General features: G+C 36.0%; 1 protein-coding gene across 2 annotated transcripts in view; it reads right to left on the minus strand.

Moving 5' to 3' along the window:
• The window catches only part of ABCD3 (ATP binding cassette subfamily D member 3), a 46,487-nt gene that overhangs the window by 18,340 nt on the left and 7,049 nt on the right, over nt 1-21,098 (minus strand). The window contains exons 2-9 of one of the 2 annotated variants that reach the window (XM_034437288.3): nt 16,978-17,011; nt 14,344-14,442; nt 10,552-10,640; nt 7,749-7,818; nt 4,287-4,384; nt 2,674-2,797; nt 2,224-2,280; nt 602-744 (exon numbers count right to left, since the gene is read on the minus strand). In XM_034437288.3, coding sequence (XP_034293179.2) covers nt 602-744; nt 2,224-2,280; nt 2,674-2,797; nt 4,287-4,384; nt 7,749-7,818; nt 10,552-10,640; nt 14,344-14,442; nt 16,978-17,011 — 714 coding nt within the window. Of the gene's footprint in view, nt 1-601; nt 745-2,223; nt 2,281-2,673; nt 2,798-4,286; nt 4,385-7,748; nt 7,819-9,070; nt 9,141-10,551; nt 10,641-14,343; nt 14,443-16,977; nt 17,012-21,098 lie in introns of both variants that reach the window. The other variant, XM_034437289.3, reaches the window with a different exon arrangement.

Genomic DNA, 21,098 nt, shown 5'->3' on the forward strand with positions numbered 1-21,098 from the left:
CCTGCAACACAGAATCATACTGGCTGTTTCAACATTTCATGATTTTCGATTTCCCACATGTCTGGACCAGACCTTGAAACTAGTCTTGCAACTAGTGAAAGCTTGCTGCAACAACAAAAATAGCAAAATGTTCTTATTTAAATGACCAAGCAAAATAACTCAGAGTACATTCATTCTTAAATTCTTAGTTAAAGCCATACTCTTGGTTCTGTAACAGAATAACAATAACTACTCCTGATTTTCACTGCTTTAGCAGTAAAGTTCACATTAAGTTCACAACACAGCACTATTAACTTCATTTATTTTAATAAAATGGGTATTTTAATATTTTTTTTAAGTAAAGAAACCAACTATCTTAGGACATGCTTCCTACAACAAATTAAATTGCACCAAAACAAATTATGACAAATCAAACAAACATTTTATTCATTCAGTTTTCAGATGAAAATCGTTTGTTTTCATTCTTCAGCAACCAATATAGAGGTTTAACATGAAACATTTTAAAAGGTTTTTTTTTAAATAAATAACAACATAAAGGACTTGATTTAGCTTATAATATTTGGCCTAATGAACATTAATTTGTCTTGAAACTATGTCATACCTGTTTGTAATGAGCCGTGAATTGACGTATCTATACTCGCCTTCGTATTTTTGTTCTGTAATTGTCATCTTACCAATAGGTCTTCTTAAGCGTGTAAGGATAAAGCCTGAAAAAATCAAGTAGGCCATCATGGAAGCAGGGCCCTGAAAATATCAAAAAATAAAATAAGACACAACTTCCAAAATAAATCTATTAACAATATTTTCTTTTTCAAAAAGGATGCATCTAGCAATCCGTTGGTGCAGAGGCTGGTTACAAGGAAAGGTATCACCTGACTACAGGTTAGAAGTTACTTCCAACTGCAGAAAAATATAATCGATCTTAAAGTAAGACCTGCCAATTCTGAAATTAAATAACACTTAATTATTTTTATAAATGACAGCAGGTTCCAAATATAACAACATTTGCTTCTGAGTAAATACTTATATGGTATTGTATATGTCAAGGTGCCTTCCGCCGTGCCCTTAAAACCTTCTTTTTCCAGCAAGCCGGGCTGGCCTAACATTTTTTAAAATGTTTTTAATTGTTTGTTATTGTTTTTAATCATGGGGCCAAATTTATACATATATTTTAATTGTATTTTAATGTTTGTAGTTTATGTTTTTACTTGGCTGTTCACCGCCCTGAGTCCTCAGGGAGAAGGGCGGTATACAAATTTAACAATCAATCAATCAATCAATCAATCAATCAATCAATCAATAAAGGGTTGATCTATGATAAAAAGCTTTCCTGAAAGATTATGACACAATGACACTTAACTTTTTAGAGTGGCTTATTAATACACCCGTTTCTATTACAAAAAATGTGTGCAGGGATGTGGGCATGCATGTCTGTATGTGTTTGTCTCTGTGTTGACGCCTGGTCACAGCTTGGATAAGTCCCTACAATTTTTTTGCGCAAGATTTCAGAAATGTATTGCCATTGCCTACTTTCTAGATCTTAGAGAGCATGACTGGCACAAGATTACCCAGCTGGCTTTCATGCATAAAGTGGAACTAAAATTCACAGTCTCCATATTATTAGTTTGGTGCCTTAACCACTACACCAAACTGGCTCTCTACAAGAATTTTAATGTATGTAAAATTCTTAAAACTCTGAATGATCTTATTTTTCTACCTATTACATTATCAAGATATTGTTAAAAGAATATCCCACATTATATTTACCATCTGTTTATAGAGCTCTGGTGGCTCAGCAGACTAAAGCACTGTTATTAACATCCACTTATATCTGCTGCCTGCAATTACTGCAAGTTCAAATCTCACCAGGCTCAAGGTTGACTCAGCCTTCCATCCTTTCTAAGGTAGGTAAAATGAGGACCCAGATTATGGGGGCAATAAGCTGACTTTGTATAAATATACAAAAGTATGAAGGCTATTGCTTAACACATTGTAAGCTGCCCTGAGTCTCCGGAGAAGGGCGGCATATAAATCAAATTTAAAAAAAAAAAGTATGTAGCACACATTTGACAAATTATAATGGTTGAAAATTCTAAATTTCTTGTTGTTTTACTTCCAAATACTTCTCAATATTACATTATAGAAAATTCTCAATAATTCATCTCTCCTATTGGAGAGTATATAATTCATATTTAAAGTGCATAAATAAAAATAAAATTTTACCTGTGCTCCTATTGCACTTGTTAGTTTGAAGATGTATAGAACAATATCCAAAAATGGCTGCAAAATAAGATTTAATTGTAAATATTGGGTCATGGGAGAAAGCATGCCATATGAATTTTTATTTAAAAGGACCCTTTTACAAAGAAGATATCAGGTTTTTCGAATAAACATAGCTAAAATGTCTCATCTTAGGCTCTCAAAGGCTATGTGAACATTCTGAGTCAATTTTAAAAAACTAAAAACCTGTATTAAAAAAATTCTTACAATATAAATCAGTTTCTCAAGAATTTTTACTTTGTCTACTGTTCAACAATTACTTAACTGCAAGAAAAATCTCTAATTCAGCAGTTTTTCAGTTTCATGCTGAGAACGAATATTTAAATTGCTACTATGTAAATTATATTTAAACATGCAGATGACAACATAATCACTTTTTTTCTTCACACTTACCTTGCTGAGGTTTGAATATAGGTCCACTACACTGTTACAAAATTTTTCAACATCTTGTGTAAGTAGTTGATCAGGATTGCCTATTCTGTTGTCTAGATTGCCCATTTTGTAGAATGTGAAACTCCTAAAATGTCAGGAAATCAGTAATATAACATAGCAGTTTCACTGAATGATTAATTACAATGATATTTATTTATTAAAAATGTTGCCAGCCCTCCCACTGCAAGGCGACTCTGGGCTGCTTACAAGGTTAAAAAAAAAATAAAACTATACATATACATCTATACTTGTGTGGATAGACAGACAGACAGACAATAATTAAAATTATGGTAAAAAGATGGAGAGGGAGAAAATAAAAACTGCAGGGGTGAGGTGGGATCTGCTATGAGTCCATCAACCACCTCCAGTTTGATACTCCCCACTGGAACAAGACAGACCCTCAGGTAACCTGAATCCATGCCATGCAGGGCTTTAAAGATGATAACCAACACCTTGAATTGCACCTGGAAGCAAATCAGTAGCTCGCGGAACAGCAGTGTGACATGGACCACTCTAGCGGCCCTTAAGACACACTCTGCCGAATGCTCCTTAAGGGTAGACCCATGTACAGTACATTGCAGTAGGCCAGATGTGAGATGACCAGGACTTGAATGACAGAATGCAGGGGCTCTTTAACCAGGAAAGGCTGCAATTGGCACACAACCTGAAATTGTGCAAAGGCTGCCCTAGCCACAACTGCCACCTGCTCATGAATCCATGAGAACCCCCAAGTTGAGAACCAGGTCTCTATGGGGTAGTGCCACCCCATCCAAACTAAAGATGTCAAAGTCTGAGATCTTGAAGCTCCACACTCCCAAAGCCATTCAGTCTTGTCAGAGTTCAATTGAAGTCTGTTGTCCCTCATCCAGGCCTCGAAAGCCTGGCAGAAACAGCATCACTCGGGTCACCAGGGATGGAGATACCTCAAAGTACTGATGATACCTCAACCCATGGTGATGAATGATTTCGCTTGGTGGCTTCATGTAGATGTTTAAAAAGAGAGGCAAAAGTAACAAACCCTGTAGCAGGCCACAGGCTGTGAGCTGGATCTCTCACTCCCTCACGCCTCACGATTGAGACCTGGTCTTGGATAAAGGAGTCAAACCAGCACAAGACTCTGCTGCCCAGCATCAAACCCCACAGCCGGCCCAAAAAGATATCATGGTCAATGGTATTGAAGGCTGCTGAGAGGTCAAGGAGATCAAGAATGATTAAATTACTCCCATTCCACTCTTGCCAGAGATCATGCACAAGTGCAACCAAGGCTGTTTCTGTCCCTTAATTGGGCCTAAATCCTGACTGAAAGGGGTCCAGATAAACTGTTTCATCCAGCATCCTTTGAAGCTGCCAAACAGCCATTTTTTCTATCACCTTCCCTAAGAAGGGAAGATGGGAAAATGGACCAAAATTATCCAGGCAGGTGGGATCTTGCAAGGATCATGCAAGGAGGCAAGGTGAACAAGGGCCTCCTTATACATTAAATTATACATTACAATTTATATTAACTTTAAAGGAGTAGAGTTTATTTAATTTTAATCTAAATGTAATGTTAAAAACAAAAAAAAATCACTTACTGTAGGTACTGATCATAAAGATACTTGGTAAGTCGGACACGGAAACACAACTTAAGTTCATTTAGTCCATATTTCAAGAAGTTATTCACTAGGGAGATCTATAAATAAGAACATATCAATAAGAACACATAATCTAATGTGCTTAAAGCCCACCACCACTTTTGATCCCAACAGATGGCAATCTAAAATCCAATTTAAGAGTACAACCCACATAGAATTCATCTGCAAACCTAGAAATGTTTATTTGGGAAATAAGCCCCAATAAACTGAATGCAATGTAAACCTGCATAGGATTGTGCTGTAATCAGTATTTTTTAAAAAAAAAAAACTTCATGAAGAAATACATGCTTAGATACAAGGGACCAAGAGGAAGCTTGAAGTGTAATAGTACTTGCTACTCTGTGAACTGTTTTACCAGATAGTGACAGTTTCTCAGGGCACAATATCACAATATACTGGGGATGATATAAATTACAGCATGTTGGTGAGTAATCTTTTATCTGTAAGAACCACATATTGATACCACAAAAGAAATAGAAAGCAGTAGCAGTGGAGGGGGCTTTGTGTGAATCAGGAACTTCTAATTCTTTCTTTGATTCTGAAAGCTTTTTGGTTTTTTCCTCATTTCTATGCTAGGACTTGTTCTGCTGGCTTTTCTACACACACAAAAAAGCTTTAACATGCTAATATCTTACTACACAGGTCTCAACTATCTACAGCAGAGGTGTCAAACTCAATTTCATTGAGGGCCGCAACAGAGCTGTGGTTGACCTTGGGGGGCTGGGCGTGCATGGCCGACTTGGTGGGTGTGGCCAACTGGCTGGGCGTGGCCAACTCGGAGGCATGGCCAGCTTGACGTCACTCCCCAAACTGCTGGCCTGATCTTTCCTCTTTGCATTGGGTAGATAGACCGGGATGAAGCTACGCTGGCCTGATCTTTCCTCTTCACATTGGGTAGGCCAGGATGGCCCCGCAGGGCCAGATCTGACCACATCGCAGGCCAGATCTGACCACATCATGGGCTGGATCCAGACCATGGGCCTTGACTTTGATACCCCTGATCAGGGGTGAAATCTAAAATTTTTCCCTACCGGTTCTGTGGGCATGGCTTGGTGGGGAGGTGTCCTGTGACTGAGTGGGCATGGCCAACTCGATGTCACTCATAGCCACGCCCACTCAGTCACAAGACCCCCTCCCATCAAGCCACGCTCACAGAACTGGTAGAGAAAAATTTTTAAATTTCTATTTTGCCGGCATGTCCTTACTTTTCTCCTGCGGCTCCGCCCACCCGCCCATTCCCCAGAGTCGGGGAATGCACCATTCCCCGACTCCGGCCTTGCTGCGAAGCCGCTGCCTGCTCGCCCTTCGCCATGTGGCTCCGCCCGCCTGCCCCATTCCCCGGAGTCGGGGAATGCACCATTCCCCGACTCCTACTGCTCACCTTTCTCCTGCAGCTTGGTGTCAGGGAAGGCAAGCGCCCGAAAGATAGCGGAGTCGCTATCCTTGAATGAGCCGCTCTGGTTCACGTGCCGGCTGTGCAAGCGCACACCCAACCTGCCGCTGAATTAAATAAATGGTGCGCGCTTGCGCAGCCAGTGCATGGACCAGAGTGACTCATTCAAGAAGGAGAGTGAGTGACTCCAGTAACTTTCGGGCGCTTGCCTTCCCTGACAGCCAGCTGCGGGAGGTGAGCAGTAGGATACACCGCGTGGGCGAAGGGCGAGCAGGCAGTGGCTCCGCGGCAAGGCCGGAGTCGGGGAATGGTGCATTCCCCGACTCCAGGGAATGGGGCGGGTGAGCGGAGCCTCCAGCTGCCATTGCTACTGGTTCTCCGAACCACCAGCCATTATCGCTACCTACTCGCCCGAGCCAGTCCGAACCAGGAGCATTTCACCCCTGCCCCTGATCTACAGTAAGGATTCCACCTACCTAACCATTTGATATGTTCTTCCTGGAAGAAGCTTTTGCACATACCCCACTTTTATAAGTAAGGAGAATGGAGGTCACGGGGTCCTACTTCTCTGGCTTTGTGAAATGGTCTTCCCTTGGAAATAAGACCAACATTACCCTTCTATCCTTCTTCACATTCTGAACTCTTCCCCAGAATGTATAGGGACTGGTTAAACTGCTTCAATTCCCTTTAACTTGTATTTCATGTTTATCTTACATTTTGATTGTGCTATTATTTTCCCTATTGTCTACGTATCCCAGGTCCTTGGTAAGGACTCGACAGGCAGACAAAAATGCCAAATCCAGTCTGAGCACCTGGCTGAAATCGGGATGAACCATAATGATATTATTAACGTTTACAACTTTTATTTTAATATTTACTGTGGCAGTTTTATTTGGCTGTATATTTTACTGCATTGCTACTAAAATTGTTTACACTTGCTATATGATGAGGAGTCATGATGAAGGGGGAAGTCTTTTTCTTTCCCTCTCTTTACTATATGTTCTTATTTTTTTCATTTTAAAATATTTTTATTTTATTTTTTATTGTTGTATTAATTTTTTATTGCATTGTACTAAATTTTGTATATTGCATTGTATTAAATTTTTATCTAACTTACAATTTTTAATAAAATCACTATATAGAAAAAGAGGAACTTGGATTGGGGAATCATTTTTCTCATGTCATATCCCTTTTAACAGAGAGGAAAAGAATTGGCCAAGAGTCAATTGGCCAAGAATCTTGAACTCAGATACTTCTGAATTTGATTATGGGTATCAGACAATTATTTATGCCACCAGGCTTAGTTTCCTACCTACCACATTCTGCCCTATCACAAATCAAATACATTTGTGCTCATATCTACCCTTGCTCTTACTTTGATGTAGAGCAAAAAAAACCCCATTTAAAAAAAAAAATCCTCTCTTGTATAAAACACTTCCCCATCAATCTGGAAGAGGAGCTGTTCCATTAATGAGGTGAGAAACTACAATTTTGTTAATGATAAGGAGGAAAAACTACACCAAGATTGTATCTTGTGTACTTTGATTCAAAATCAAAACGGAATGAGCTGTTTATCAACTTTTAAATATTTTTTTTGCACTGTTAAATACAAACTTTCCCTACGCTCTTATACTCTGGACACAGAATATTTCATTCCTCCCATTTCATTGTAGTTGGAGTGACATTAAAGAAATCTTTCGCATTAAGATCAAGGGTAGGTAACTTGGAGCACTGCAAATAGTTTGAATGAGAGTTTTCATAACATTGTGCCATGGGTCGTACTAGCTTCGCTTGATAATATTGTAGACCTAACTTCTGGAAGTCACTATAATATAGTGAGCGCATAATTAAAGTAGGGGGGGGGGAAATGAAATACTGCAACCCCATAAACCTTTTCAGGGTAATAAATTTCATGGGAGTCCAAGTGGTCAAATGTTACTGGAAAAGTTGTGACTGAATACCTATTCATTTTACCCCAAAGAGGTCAAGAACAAAAAAGCACCACTTACAGCAGGCATGGCAGCGATGAAGTTGAACAAGTACCTCTTGAAATCTTTTCTACTGCGGCCAATGATAGCACTGCAAACCACCACATGCACAAGATTAGTGGCAGAAGCAAGAAGACCCATCCCATAATATTTCCACAAGGACAGGTGGAAAGTCGTGAAAACGAACACAAGAAAAGGTCAACAAAAGAAGCAGCAAGACTCTCTTTACACCATATCAACATTCAGATGTGCTCCCACAACTGTGGTCAAAGCAACAACTGAATCAGTGAAAGCCATCACCTCTTTTTTTGACCCTTGGTGAAAGCCATCACTTCTTTTTTGACCCTTGGTGAAAGCCATCACCTCCCTTGCTACCCTTCACACTAATGGAACTGATTATACAGGCGGTGGTGGGTTTTAAACTTCCACATACTGTTGCCCATCTCCTTGAAGACACCACACTACAAAGAAAGCTATTGCCAAACAAGCCTATTGTTAAATCTCATGTCTCCATAATGCCTGGTTATTAATCTACACTTCCATCCTGACGTCACTAAGATATGTATTTTCCCCATTTCTGCTGGCATCGGGATATGGGATAAGTTAGCTCTTCCACAGGAGAAAGCATGGGCTGCCATTCTAAAAGGCAGTCCTGTGCTTTTTGTAAAAAATAATTAAAAAAAACCTATACAATATATTATATTATAGCAGCAAATGCAAAAATTTTAATAAATAGGATTCGAATTGGATAAAAGCCAACATAGAAATACATATAGAGAAAAAAAAAACAAGAGCTGGACAAGGAATAAAAAATTATATTCAGGAAGGTGAAGAATTTGGTAGGAAAAAAAATAATACTAATGGTTTAGAAACATAGCAGGAAGAAATTTGACTACAATGATCAGCTATGTTTCTTAGTGTGCTCATCCTCAACTTCCAGAATTCTCAGTCACATGGCCAAAGCTGGAAACCACACTCCCAATACACTGATTGGGAATTAGATTAAAAGCAATCTGGACCAAGATTCAAGGTGGCATTAGTGGCAACTGAGACTGTTAACCTACTAAGTGGTTGTCTTTGGAGTAGCAGAAAACAACAGTGAAAGTCACCAGCACCATACTGTATAATTTGTAAGAATACAAATTATACAGTATGCTTCAAATTGTTTTGAAGCAATTAATAAAGCTTTAGAAAGACTATGGAGTATACAATTTAGCTGATATTATTTAAACTAAATATCTCTGAAGTCAAAAACCACTGGGGAAAAGAAGCAATTGTTTCATTTATGCATCAGTTACGAGCATAAACATTGTAGATACATGCTAATATTTATGTCTCTTTACCAGTGGAATGGAAACTACAAATTTAAGAAAGAAATTCTTGAATAGCGACAGATTCCTGCTAACGATTGCACTGAAAGAAAAAAAAATGTACAGAATTTAACATTTTTATTTCTGACTAGGTAAAATAATAATTATATACTTTTATTGTACAAAGTGTAATGGATAATTACTGCAGGTAGTCCTCGACTTACGACCACAATTGAGCCCAGAATTTATGTTGCTAAGTGAGAAATTTGTTAAGTGAGTTTTGCCTCTGACTTTTCTTGCCACATTTCTTAAGTGAATCACTTCTGTTTCTAAAATTAGTAACATGGTTGTTAAATGAACCTGGCTTCTCCATTGACTTTGCTTGTTAGAAGGTCACAAAAGGTGAATACATGACCCCGGAACACTGCAACGGTCATAAATATGAACCAGTTCTCAAGCATCCAAATTAAATCATGCGACCATGGGGATGCTGCAACGGTCATAAGTGTGAAAAATGGTCATAAGTCACTTTTTTCAGTGCCGTTGTAACTTCGAACGGTCACTAAATGAACTGTTGTAAGCTGAGGACTACCTGTACTACAGAAGTCTAATAAACAACATTCCTGAATAGATGTCAAAAATTGTAAGGTAAAAAGAACAGCCATCTGTTACATTTCATAGAATACAGGATTATTGCATGAATGTCAAAATGGAAAGCTTAAAATAAATTCCTCTCCATAAGATTTGTTTAAAATTGAGTCTTGATGCTTAGAGCAAAACTCTTTGATATTGAAGAGTATTCATGGTTTAGATCAGGGGTGGGCAAATGTGGCTCTTTTACAACCTGTGGCCTTCAACTCCCAGAATTCTTGAGCCAGCTTGGCTGTCTCAGGAATTCTGGGAGTTGAAGTCCACAGGTTGTAAAAGAGCCACATTTGCCCACCCCTGGTTTAGATCATTTGTGCCTACAATACTACATTGTATTTATACTATATGCAACACGGGAATAAAGAATCATGTATTACCTTCCATAAAATAAACTCGTACGTATATGCGGTTGACTGACACACTTAAGTATGTTGAAATACCAACTTTAAAAACTCGCGGTCAACATAACTGATAGTCATGTGACTAGGGAATTCTGAGAGAGAAATCCCAACATATCTGGGATTTGGGAGAAAACTATGATTTTTGCACCTCTAAGAGGACACCAGTTGAGCAAGGCTAACCCTTAAACTATGGTTTTTACTTTTGTATGAGCCACACTGGTTAGTTTAAAAGTGGAAGTTTCTTCTCCAGGCAGCTCCAAGAGAGACTAATAGGGTAGAGGAGAGCCTGTGGCTTAACATGGCATGCTCCCTTAGAAAGAAGTTTTGATTTTGTATTGTACTTTATATTTATTTATATTTAGTCATGCACTGTGTTTCTAAAAATAGCAGTATTAGCTTCTGATATACGGTAACAAAGAATAATAATGGTAGGAAATTGGTTTGGAATATATAAATGACCCTTACCTCTCGATAACTGTTCCATTATGAATCATCCAGATGTCACAATATGTGCGAAGTACCAACATAATGGCAATAAGTATCAAATAACCTGTCTATTATAAGAAAGATAGAAACAATATTTAGAATTGTATTAATTTTAGGACCTCTGCACAGAAAGCATACAGATCTTTTCCAACCATAAAGAATCAGTACAAATTAGACTCTAAAATAAAGCTAATCTGTTCCAAATACGAAGTACAGATAGTCCTTGACTTACAACCAAAATAAGGACCAGAAGAAAAATCACTGTTAAGCAGTGTGGTCATTAAGTGAGACATGATGGGACTGAATCTGAGTTTACAATTTTTTTTACCACGGTCGTTAAGCGAATCACCTAACGTTGAGCAAGACATCATGTGACCATGACTTGCAACCCTCTATCAACTCCCCCGTTGGCTTCGCTTGTCGGAAGCCCGTTGGGAAGGTTACAAATGACAATCACATGACAGTAGGATACTGCAACTATCATAAAAGTGATTGAGTTTTTAAGAGTCTGGATTGTGACCATGTGAGTGCAGGGACTCTGCAAGAGTCGTAAGTGCAAGGACTGGTCATAAGTCACTTTTTTCAGTGCTGTTGCAATGGTCACTAAATTGACCACTACCTATGTACTAGAGATGCAGGGATTATTTTTGCTGCATCTCTTAGGTATTTATTGAGTGTTTTAGCATAGTTGTATACCGCCCAGGGTTACTAATAATATGAATGAGCAACTAGATTACAGCTATAAAAACTGGATCAATCAATCAATGCAACTCTAGGGAGTTGTATTCCAGTTGCTTATTCATATTATTTGGTATTCTAATTAGGCATTTCAAATTTGTGAAGATGTATAACTATAGGAATCTGGACACTACATTACAGGGAGGTAAGATGCCTAGTCTTGGAAACAGGATAACGTAACATTAATACCTAAAGATGGTTAAGATTTAACTTCCACAAAAAACTATAGACCAATATAACTACTGAAGAGTGTTTATAAATTATTGGCAGCAATTTTGGCAAATAGACTGAAAATAATTCTACAAGAAATTATTTATGAAGGCCGATATTATATATATATATTTTAACCTAAATTACAAGTTAATGTCAGAATTGTATTGGACATTATAGGATATTTGGAAGAGCACAATGAAAACAAGCCTCATTAATTTTTTTTAGATGCAGAGAAAGCCTTTGACAATTTAAATTGATGCTTTTTGTTTAATGTTTTAGAAGATACAAACATTGGAGAGAAGTTTTATAAAATGGGTAAAATCAGTGTATACTTTACAGAATAAATAATTCTTAATGAGGACTTAAACCTTGTGAGGTAAGGAAATAAGATAAGGCTGCCCAATGCCCGTTATCCCCCCTTTTTTTTACTTTGGTTTTTGACATTATGAATAGACCTATAAGGCAAGATGAGAGGATAATGGGTATAAAAATGAAAAAAAGAAACTTTTGCAGATGATTTGGTGTTGGTGTTATGAAGTGATGTTGTTGTGACCCCGACTCCCAAGCCTGTCCTAACAGAGGAAGAGGACTCAGAAGGTGATGGGGAGGAACTGATAAGGCCTCCCTCTCCAGGACCCTCCTCTCTGGCAATGCCTCAGGTTCCATCCAAAGGCCAAGAGGAACAGCCTGGGATATGCCAGGAGGAAAGCATATCGGAACAACAACAGATAGGGAGTGAGGATGATGAATCCTGGCTTGATCCCAGGCAGCGTCGGAGGGAGAAGCGTGCGCAGCAACGAAAGAGGCGTGGGAGGACCAGAGATTGAGCTGAGTCACTGAGCCACACCCCACAAGGAATAAAAGTGGGTGTGATTGCTCTTCAGGCTTTGTGATGGTCAAAGTTAAAAACCTGAGAGTCACATCGCGTTACCTGAAATCTGGCTTGTGCATATTTGGATTGGACCTTGGCTAACTCTTGCTTCGTGGATTACTTTTTGCTACTGAACCGGACTGAGGATAAACTCTCTCTTGCTTACTGTGAGTGAAAACTGACTTGGCAGGCATTTTGCAGTTTACTGCCAAAACTCTTATCTGCAAGGGTTTCTAGTCTGATTGCTTAATAAAATCTTGGCAGGCGTGCCTGGTTGTGTGTTTGCCTATGTGGGGAAGGGGGACAAAACAGATGTTATAAAGTGATGTAAAGTGACATTTGTCACTGGACAAATTCTCTAAAACGTTTAAAAGTACCTCGATTATATGTTGGAAGTATGTACAACAAGAGAGGACTTTTTATTATGCTAAAAATTGGATTCAAGTACATATATTAATTCAGAAAAATTTAAAAATTAATATACAATTGAAATCAGAAACATGCCTTTTGGGACTGATGGACAAACAGATATTGATTAATTTTAATGCTGATTAGAAGCTCCTTCTGGACTTTTTTCAGAAACAGAAAAAAATGAAATTATGACATGGATTTGATGTTATAAAAATAGTAGATAACGGGAAAAAAGTTTCTTGTAAATTTAGACTGTGTTTAATGTAAATTTATATTTATATCTGTTGTAAAAGAAAGTCAGAAGTGATTTCTTTGATTTCTTTTTCTTTCTGTACTTTTAACTTTCTTTTCTTTTTCATTCTTTATTTTTTTCTCTTTTTCTCTTAATTTTTGTTAGTTTTTATCTTTTTATTTGGAAAATCTAATGAAGTTATTTTAAAAAAGGAATCAGGACTACAGTCAGCCTTTTTTTATACGTACTGTTACAAAAATTCAGGTAAATAATAGTTTCTCTCTCAGTTTCTAAGAAATTCTCATCTTGTTTCCTTTCTTTTCAATATAAATGCAAAGCAAAAAAAAAAATTAAAATAAGCAGAGTAAAAAATTATTGTAACTGTTATATATTAGAAAATTCCTGTTGCTACGGTCATGTTTAATACTGTATTATCTTCAATTTAGTTTAATTAGTTTTCAGTTCATTATCTGAATGATCAAGATAGAAAAAATCAAATTGGACTTTTGACGGGGTTGCACACTTTTTGTGTGTGTGTGTACAAAGTTTATTTGCATGCATACACTTTTTCGGGGCAAGCTGACTTCTAGTCCTAATATGATTGTTATACTTTAATCACGTCTCTCAGATGGCTGACTTGTAGAAAATTCAATGCAGCGAATTAATATAGCATACAGTACTGATATGAACGAAACATGCAAAATTGCTACAACTTCTAACACTATTTGTGTTTGTAAAAACAGGAACAACAGCTCAGCTTTAGGACGCAATTTGTATCTTTAATGAACAGAGTGGCAAATCTGCACTGTCTATCAAATAGACTTTGAAAAAGTTACAAACTTTATAAACAAGAGTGCCAGTCTAAAGAAAAATCCTAGAAACACATTACGTAGTACTTATTCATACCCACTGCGTTCTTCCATGGTGATGAGGCTTAATGCTATGAGCAGACTTGTTATTCCTGATTGCTGCTTTGGATTCTTTTAAGAACATCTACAGCAGTCAAACTACAGCATATGCTTTTCAATGTTTAACTAATTCAAGTTAATAAGAATAACCATCCACCAGATACTACATTAGTAAGTATAGGTTTAACATGGGCAATCATAAAAATGTTCAGGAGCCAGTTTGACATAAACAGCAATTGCAAATTACTAAATTTTCAGTCTTCAATTGAGTGAAATGAACAGCCTTTGTGTTGAATTGGCATTCTAGAGATTGCAGCCAAAATACATCTGAAAGACCACAAGCTAGTAAGGTTTCATAACAAAAGATTTAGACTGGTTATTCTCTATTTGCAACTTACCTCTTTACAAAATGTCCTGGGGACCATAATTTTCAGAATTCGACAAATTCTTGCAATAAATACTTTATCTACTACCGCTCGCTCTTTCTTGACTTCTTTCTGGATATTGAAAGATTACAGGAGGAAATTTATTTATTTATTTATTTATTGAATTTCTATACCGCCCTTCTCCTGAAGGACTCAGGGCAGTGAACAGATTAAGATTTCATATACATATAATAATTTTTATTTTATTTTTTTTATAAACAGTAAATAATAAATTGAGTCAACTTGGTGTATCTGCTAAGACCTTGGCATAGAATTTAGATGTTTATGCTAGCCCTGCTTGTTGAAACAGAAAGGTCTTCAGGGCACGTCGGAAAGTGCAAAGATCTGGGATTATTCGTATTCCAAAATGGTCTCAACAAAACAAGTGTATCTTAATTATTTCAACACAGCTACATAATTTAATGTGAATTATTCTCTGCATCCTAGATCTGTCAAACAGGGTGGATTTGATTTAAATCGAGTTGATTTAAATCATGATTTAAATCACTAGTAAAAAGACTTGATTTAAATCAACTCGATTTAAATCATAATTTTTAAAGAGCAACTGTCATCTCTGCTACTCCTTTGACCCACTGTTGACTCACCGATAGTCCCAGTGTTGCAGAATATACAGCCTTGTGCTACATAACTAAGCTCCATTTCATGCTGAATAAACTAAATTATTTATGTATCTTAAATAGAAAACTATCTTACGATAGATTTTTACCCCAAAAGTTTTTTATTAAAATAAATTCAATAAAAATCAAAAAAATCTGATTTAAATAAAAAAATCCGATTTAAATCAAAAAAATCCGATTTAAATAAAAAAAATCCGATTTAAATCAAAAAAATCTGATTTTTTTGATTTTTTTAAAAAAATCATTGATTTTTATCCACCCTGCTGTCAAATAAAGAATACCAATACTTTTGCTTTGCAAAAGAAACAGGGCTTGCCATGTTCTTGATTATCATAACACTGTTATCTTTATTTTATCAATACTTATTCCTGAATGAATCAAATCGATAGGTTGTAAATCTAGCGAGTCAGGATAGACCAAGAAGACTGAACTGGGAGATGAAGTTAGTAGTACATGCCTGCCTTTTCTTCCACTTCCCACACCAAATTGGGTTATTGCAAGTAATTTTTCTGTTATTTCCAGATGAAAATCAAAAAGGCAAAACAGCTCTCTTTCTTTTGGATTATATTCAGTAATAAAAATATGACCTTACTTATTTTAGCAGCGCAGGTGAAAATTGCTTCCAATTTGTTAGGATATTTTACAGTGGGAGTGTTTTAAAGAGGTGTTTTGCAAAGTGTGAATGAAATCTCTCCCTTTGAAGCGTTAAAGCAGTCGCCTCCTTTGCGGGGCTCACGTGGCTGTTTCAAAGGCTGTCCCTTGTCTGTCTGAATGCCAGCACAGCCATCAAATTTAGGCCCAGAAAAACAAACACAGCCCTCTAAGTAGTCACACAAAGTTTGCAGAAAATGCAGCTGCTTTAATCTTTTAAAAAGAGGAGATTTATTTACACATGACTTAACTCCTTTGAAAAGCACTTCTTTCAAATGTTTTCCATGTCCCTACTAAGTAGGTACTTCTCATTCATCCACACATGTACGACCAGTTCTTAAGAACTGAAATGTATATAGTATAGATTTAAGGAAAATATTTTAACTTTGATATATTTTGGCCACAAAAGGAAAACTATTATAAAATACTTTAATAAACCTACTTATTAAAACAGCTTACACCTAAGTGATATCAATTGAGTTCACTATGATGTAAATATTGCAAAACAGATACCATCTTAAAGAAAAGCTCCACTGTTTAAAACATTTTACATCGGCCAATATAAAACATCTAGTTATCATCTTCCTTTTATTAAGACTAGTGGATATAAACTTTTTTTCAAATTTGTTTTAGCAGATCAAAGCTGTAGAATTATTAAACCATTATTAAACCATAACGTTCTACTGCTTCTACCACATAGCAGATCTATATTTATTACTCAATCTTTAAAATCAATTCCCTGAAAGCTTTATGGGCAAGTACTGTATTTTATTTTTGTATTAACCAATATCAAAAGAAGTGTGATTTTTTTCTTGCCAGATTCTTTTTTTCCTATACAAATTTGTCCCAGAATTTCTTCAGCTTTTATTTTTATTATATGTTTTGTATTTATTCTTCTCTAAAGTATGATGAAGTATTGTAATAAAAATTGTATTCTGACTACAAGTTGCTCTGTGCAGCCACTATATAATTGGATTTTTATGGGGGTTTATATTATAAAAATAAAAAGAAATGTATTATAACTATTTCAGTTTCTGAATGAAGCTACATACAATGACTTAGTGCTAGTATATCATAATATTTTATTTATTTGCTTGGAAATAAGTCCTACTGCAGTCAGTGAAATTCCATATGTAGGATTATATAATATACATCACTTAAATAAGTACTCTATTTTCCCATTGTATAACAGAAAATATGGCTAAAACATTCTTCTAATCTCTTTTTTATTGTATTTAGCATATTTCTACACACAAAATAATTTCATGGAATTTTAGCAATCATCTGATCTAGATTTGATAGTTGTAGTAAAACTTACCTCATTGTTGGATAAATTTTTTCCATTTTTCTTTCTGCAAATAATAAATTTATTTTACTTATATTGTTTCTTACAAAGTTATTTACAAAATTAACAGAACATATTCTTAAAGTTGTTTCTTTACTAAATAAATTCAAAATACACATATACACTATCCATTGGATATTTTTAGTTAAATTTATATTAGCTAATTTTGTTTTAGTTTCTCCTGATTTTATAATCTTCAATAGGATTGCTGTTCCTGTATAATTTAAATGATAAAGCATCTGTGCCTGAAACCATAACTCTAAAAATATTTCCCAATGTTATTTGAGAAAAATAAAAACAGAATTACATAGTTTCAAGATAACAAAAAAAGATGATAATAACCCAGATACACCTAGCTGGTAAAACCAATGCATAAAAATAGCTCCATTTGCACAGAAATTCTCTTTAATTTTCACTGGATGAGGGTATTAGTCTATAACTTATTTTAATTAGATTACCGGTAAGTCAATATATTTTAATATCATTTGTGTGAATTAATTGAGAATATTTTCCTCCTAAACTAGAATGGAGAACCTGTATCCTTTCAAATACCGCCAAGCTATAATTTTTGGTAGTGTCATCTGAATGGCAATGGTGAGTTCCCAGGACTTGTAATTTAGTAATATCTGGGGACCCTATTCTAAAAAGCAAAGTATTTTTTAAATATCAAGATGCAATCAGAATATTAGGTGGACCACTTCTAGAAAATATAAGTTATTTGTTGCATGCCTATATGAAAAACATAGATACCACAATGATAAAATACAAACCAATTTACAATATCTTTAATGTATCAAATAACTGACAATCTTTTAGACCCTGTACATATTTACTTTATTTCACTCAAATATAGATCACACTGTTTTTTAATGGCTATTTATTTATTACATTTCTAGGTTGCCCACTCTAAATGACTTTGGGAGGCTTCACAATGTTAGAATAACAATTCCATTAAAAAAATGAACAAACAAATATAAAACAACTGTCCAAAGAAATAAGCCCATTTTTCCACAAGTCCATTCAGCTTAAAGAGACCACCTTAACTCCAAAGCTGGGGAACCAGCCAGGTTTTTTTGTTACTTGTAGTAGAACACAAACATTTAGTAGAAACAAAAGCAAAAAAAACCCCCAACATTGTACTGGAGAAATACTCTAGTGGACAAATGCAAATTAACCAAAACTCTATATTAATGTACAATTATCTCTTGTCCTAGATTATAGGGAGCCTATTCTGTCTGACTGACTCTCTGTCCGTCTGTCTGCTATCTATCAAATTTTTATGTCACCTATCACACTTGCTTGTCTCTGCCTTCAATTCTTTGCTGCACCACCTAAAAAGTTATCAGAAGCATCCATGACTTGATATTTAATTTTGCCAAACAAGTATAATATCTAAAAGAATACGCCAGGATTTTAATGATAAAGTGAGAACCACCAGCATGTCAAAGAGATAAGATGATGTTTATGCAATGTTTATGCAATGCATTGCATAAAAGGAATCTCTGCTTGTAGAGGATGGTGATGGGAGCACAAATTAGCATTTGTGCCCATGGCTTATTTTAGGCTCACTCTACAAGTTGATGTCAGGAAGACATCAGAAGATGAAATAGTTACATTTAAAGAAAACAAAAGGTGCATGCATATAACACAAGAAGTCTCTGTAAATTTAGTGGACTATCAGAAGTACCTGTAGAATAATAAAATGATGGCTAATCAGGAATTACGTTTCTTGTATATTTCAAATACAACCAAAATGAAGTTAAGAAATTATTAGCAACGGGAACAAACCAACCAGAATGAATGCTTTCACGTTATTTTGATTTTTCACCATTCTTCATAGGTTATACCTACAAAGACAGTTTTATATTTAGTATAAGGGATTTCTTGATGTATTTCCAAAACTGGGCAATATCAGACTAGCTGTTTTCCTGACTTCCACATGTTGAGCTCTGATCAAATATGATTAATATTGCTACAGACGTATTTGCTGCTATATTTGATTCGTTCATGTCCAATATCTGTTTGAAAGGACAGACAGAATTAAAATAATCCCATTACCTGAATGCAAAGCAAAATTGTAGATAGAAATATTAATTAATTAAACATGCCTCATAACTTTTAACATCATTCAGCAAACATCAAGATGAAACCCAAGACAGGTAAGTTCTCGACTTACAATCATTCATTTAATGACTGTTCAAAACTACAGCAACATTGAAAAAAGTCATTTATGAACAGTTTTCACATTTATGACCTTTGCAACATCCCTACAGTCATATGATCAAACTTCGTGTGCTTGGTAACCGGCAGGTATTTATGATGGTTGCAGCATCCCAGGTCCTAGGTGTCAACCCTAAAACTGACCTCACCTAAGCCACTTTGAAGCTTCAAAGTCAGTTTTCACCAGAACTGTGCCAATATGATATATCCAATAAAACTATTCTTTGAGGAATCTACCTGCATTGGAGTTTTGTTTGCTATGGGTGTATTACTTGGAACCCTGACACTAGGATTGTCATCTGCAACCTTCTTAGGGGGCTTTTGACAAGCAAAGTCAAAGGGAAAGCCAGATTCTCCTAAACAACCACATGATTCACTTAACAACTTCAATGATTCACTTAACAACCATGGCAAAAAGGTCATAAAATGGAACACAACTCACTTAACAACTGTCTTGCTTAACAATGGAAATTTGGGACTCAGTTGTGGCCGTTAAGTCGAGAACTACCTGTACTTTAAATGTTAGATTATATTAGCTTTTGATATTTGTTTTCCTTGTAAATGTAGCCAATGATGTGCTTTTAGTTGCAAATAGGGGGAATTCTTCCATCACACAAGTATTGGACCTGGCATCTCTGGCTGCATGTGGCCTTAAACTCCTTTGGTCCATCCCCCAGAGCCCCTTCAAAAGTTCTCATATGTATTACATGTATAGGGAATAATCGAATTAATTGTCATTAATTTAATATTTAAGTGAAATCAAATTTAGTTCTCCTCCTAGCCTTCCCCAACTATTTATTCTAGCTTCAGTTGTTCTTTGCTTTCTGGTAATCTACTTCAAGGCAATATGCAACTTTGCGCTAAAAGTAATTGTTATATATTCTTGCTTTATTGTTCTTTAGTCCAGCTGAGGGGCCTCCTCCAAGAAGGTGCCTTTATGGTGCTTTCCAAAAGTAGAATTCCAAAATAATGCTTTTTTTTTTTGAAGCTGGGTACCGGTCTTCCATGCAATGAACTCACACATGCTCAGAATATGATGCTCACTCACCCTTTCAATACTTATATTCTTTCTTTTAAATACAAACATGAAATGTTAGCACAGGTATGTATGGGACAGACCCTACAGATAGTCCTTGACTTACAACAGTTCATTTAGTGACCATTCGAAATTACATCATCACTGAAAAAAGTGACTTATGACTATTTTTCAGACTTACGACCATTGCAGCATCTCTATGGTCACATGATTAAAATTTAGCTGCTTAGCAGCTGATTCATATTTATGACAGCTGCAGTGTCCTGGGGTCATATGATCCCCTTTTGCATCCTTCTAAAAAGCAAAGTCAATGGGGAAGACAGATTCACCTAACAATGACATTACTAACTTAACAACTGCTATGATTCACTTAACAACTATGGCAAAAAAATGTAAAAGGGGCAAAATTCACTTACCAACTGTCTCATTTAGCAACAGAAATTTTGGGTTCAATTGGGGTCGTAAGTAGTTCAGATATTGAGCCTATGTATTTCCTAACCTGCTTATGCTACCTTTGGCACGATATTCATCCCTTTAAATTTACTTATTGACTAAATGATGAATTTTAGAATCAGACAAGTAAATTATTGCCGAATGAGTATCAAGCAATTCTATTGTTATTCAAACCAATCATTAAAAAAGACACAGCAAGAACATAAAAACGAACACTAATCTAATTGCTGTCATACCCGCCGCTTTTTTTAAAAAAAGAAACAAAAACTCTATTGTATGATCCATACCAGGATCTTGGATACATCCTAAGAAAGGCAAGATTTCACCCAAGAATTTAAAAATAGACCCTTCCGTCTGGATGTTGGGTCAGAATAAATAATTCAAC

Source organism: Pantherophis guttatus, chromosome 3 (assembly GCF_059756535.1).
Source record: "Pantherophis guttatus breed Tessera chromosome 3, ASM5975653v1, whole genome shotgun sequence".
NCBI classification, from domain to species: domain Eukaryota; kingdom Metazoa; phylum Chordata; class Lepidosauria; order Squamata; family Colubridae; genus Pantherophis; species Pantherophis guttatus.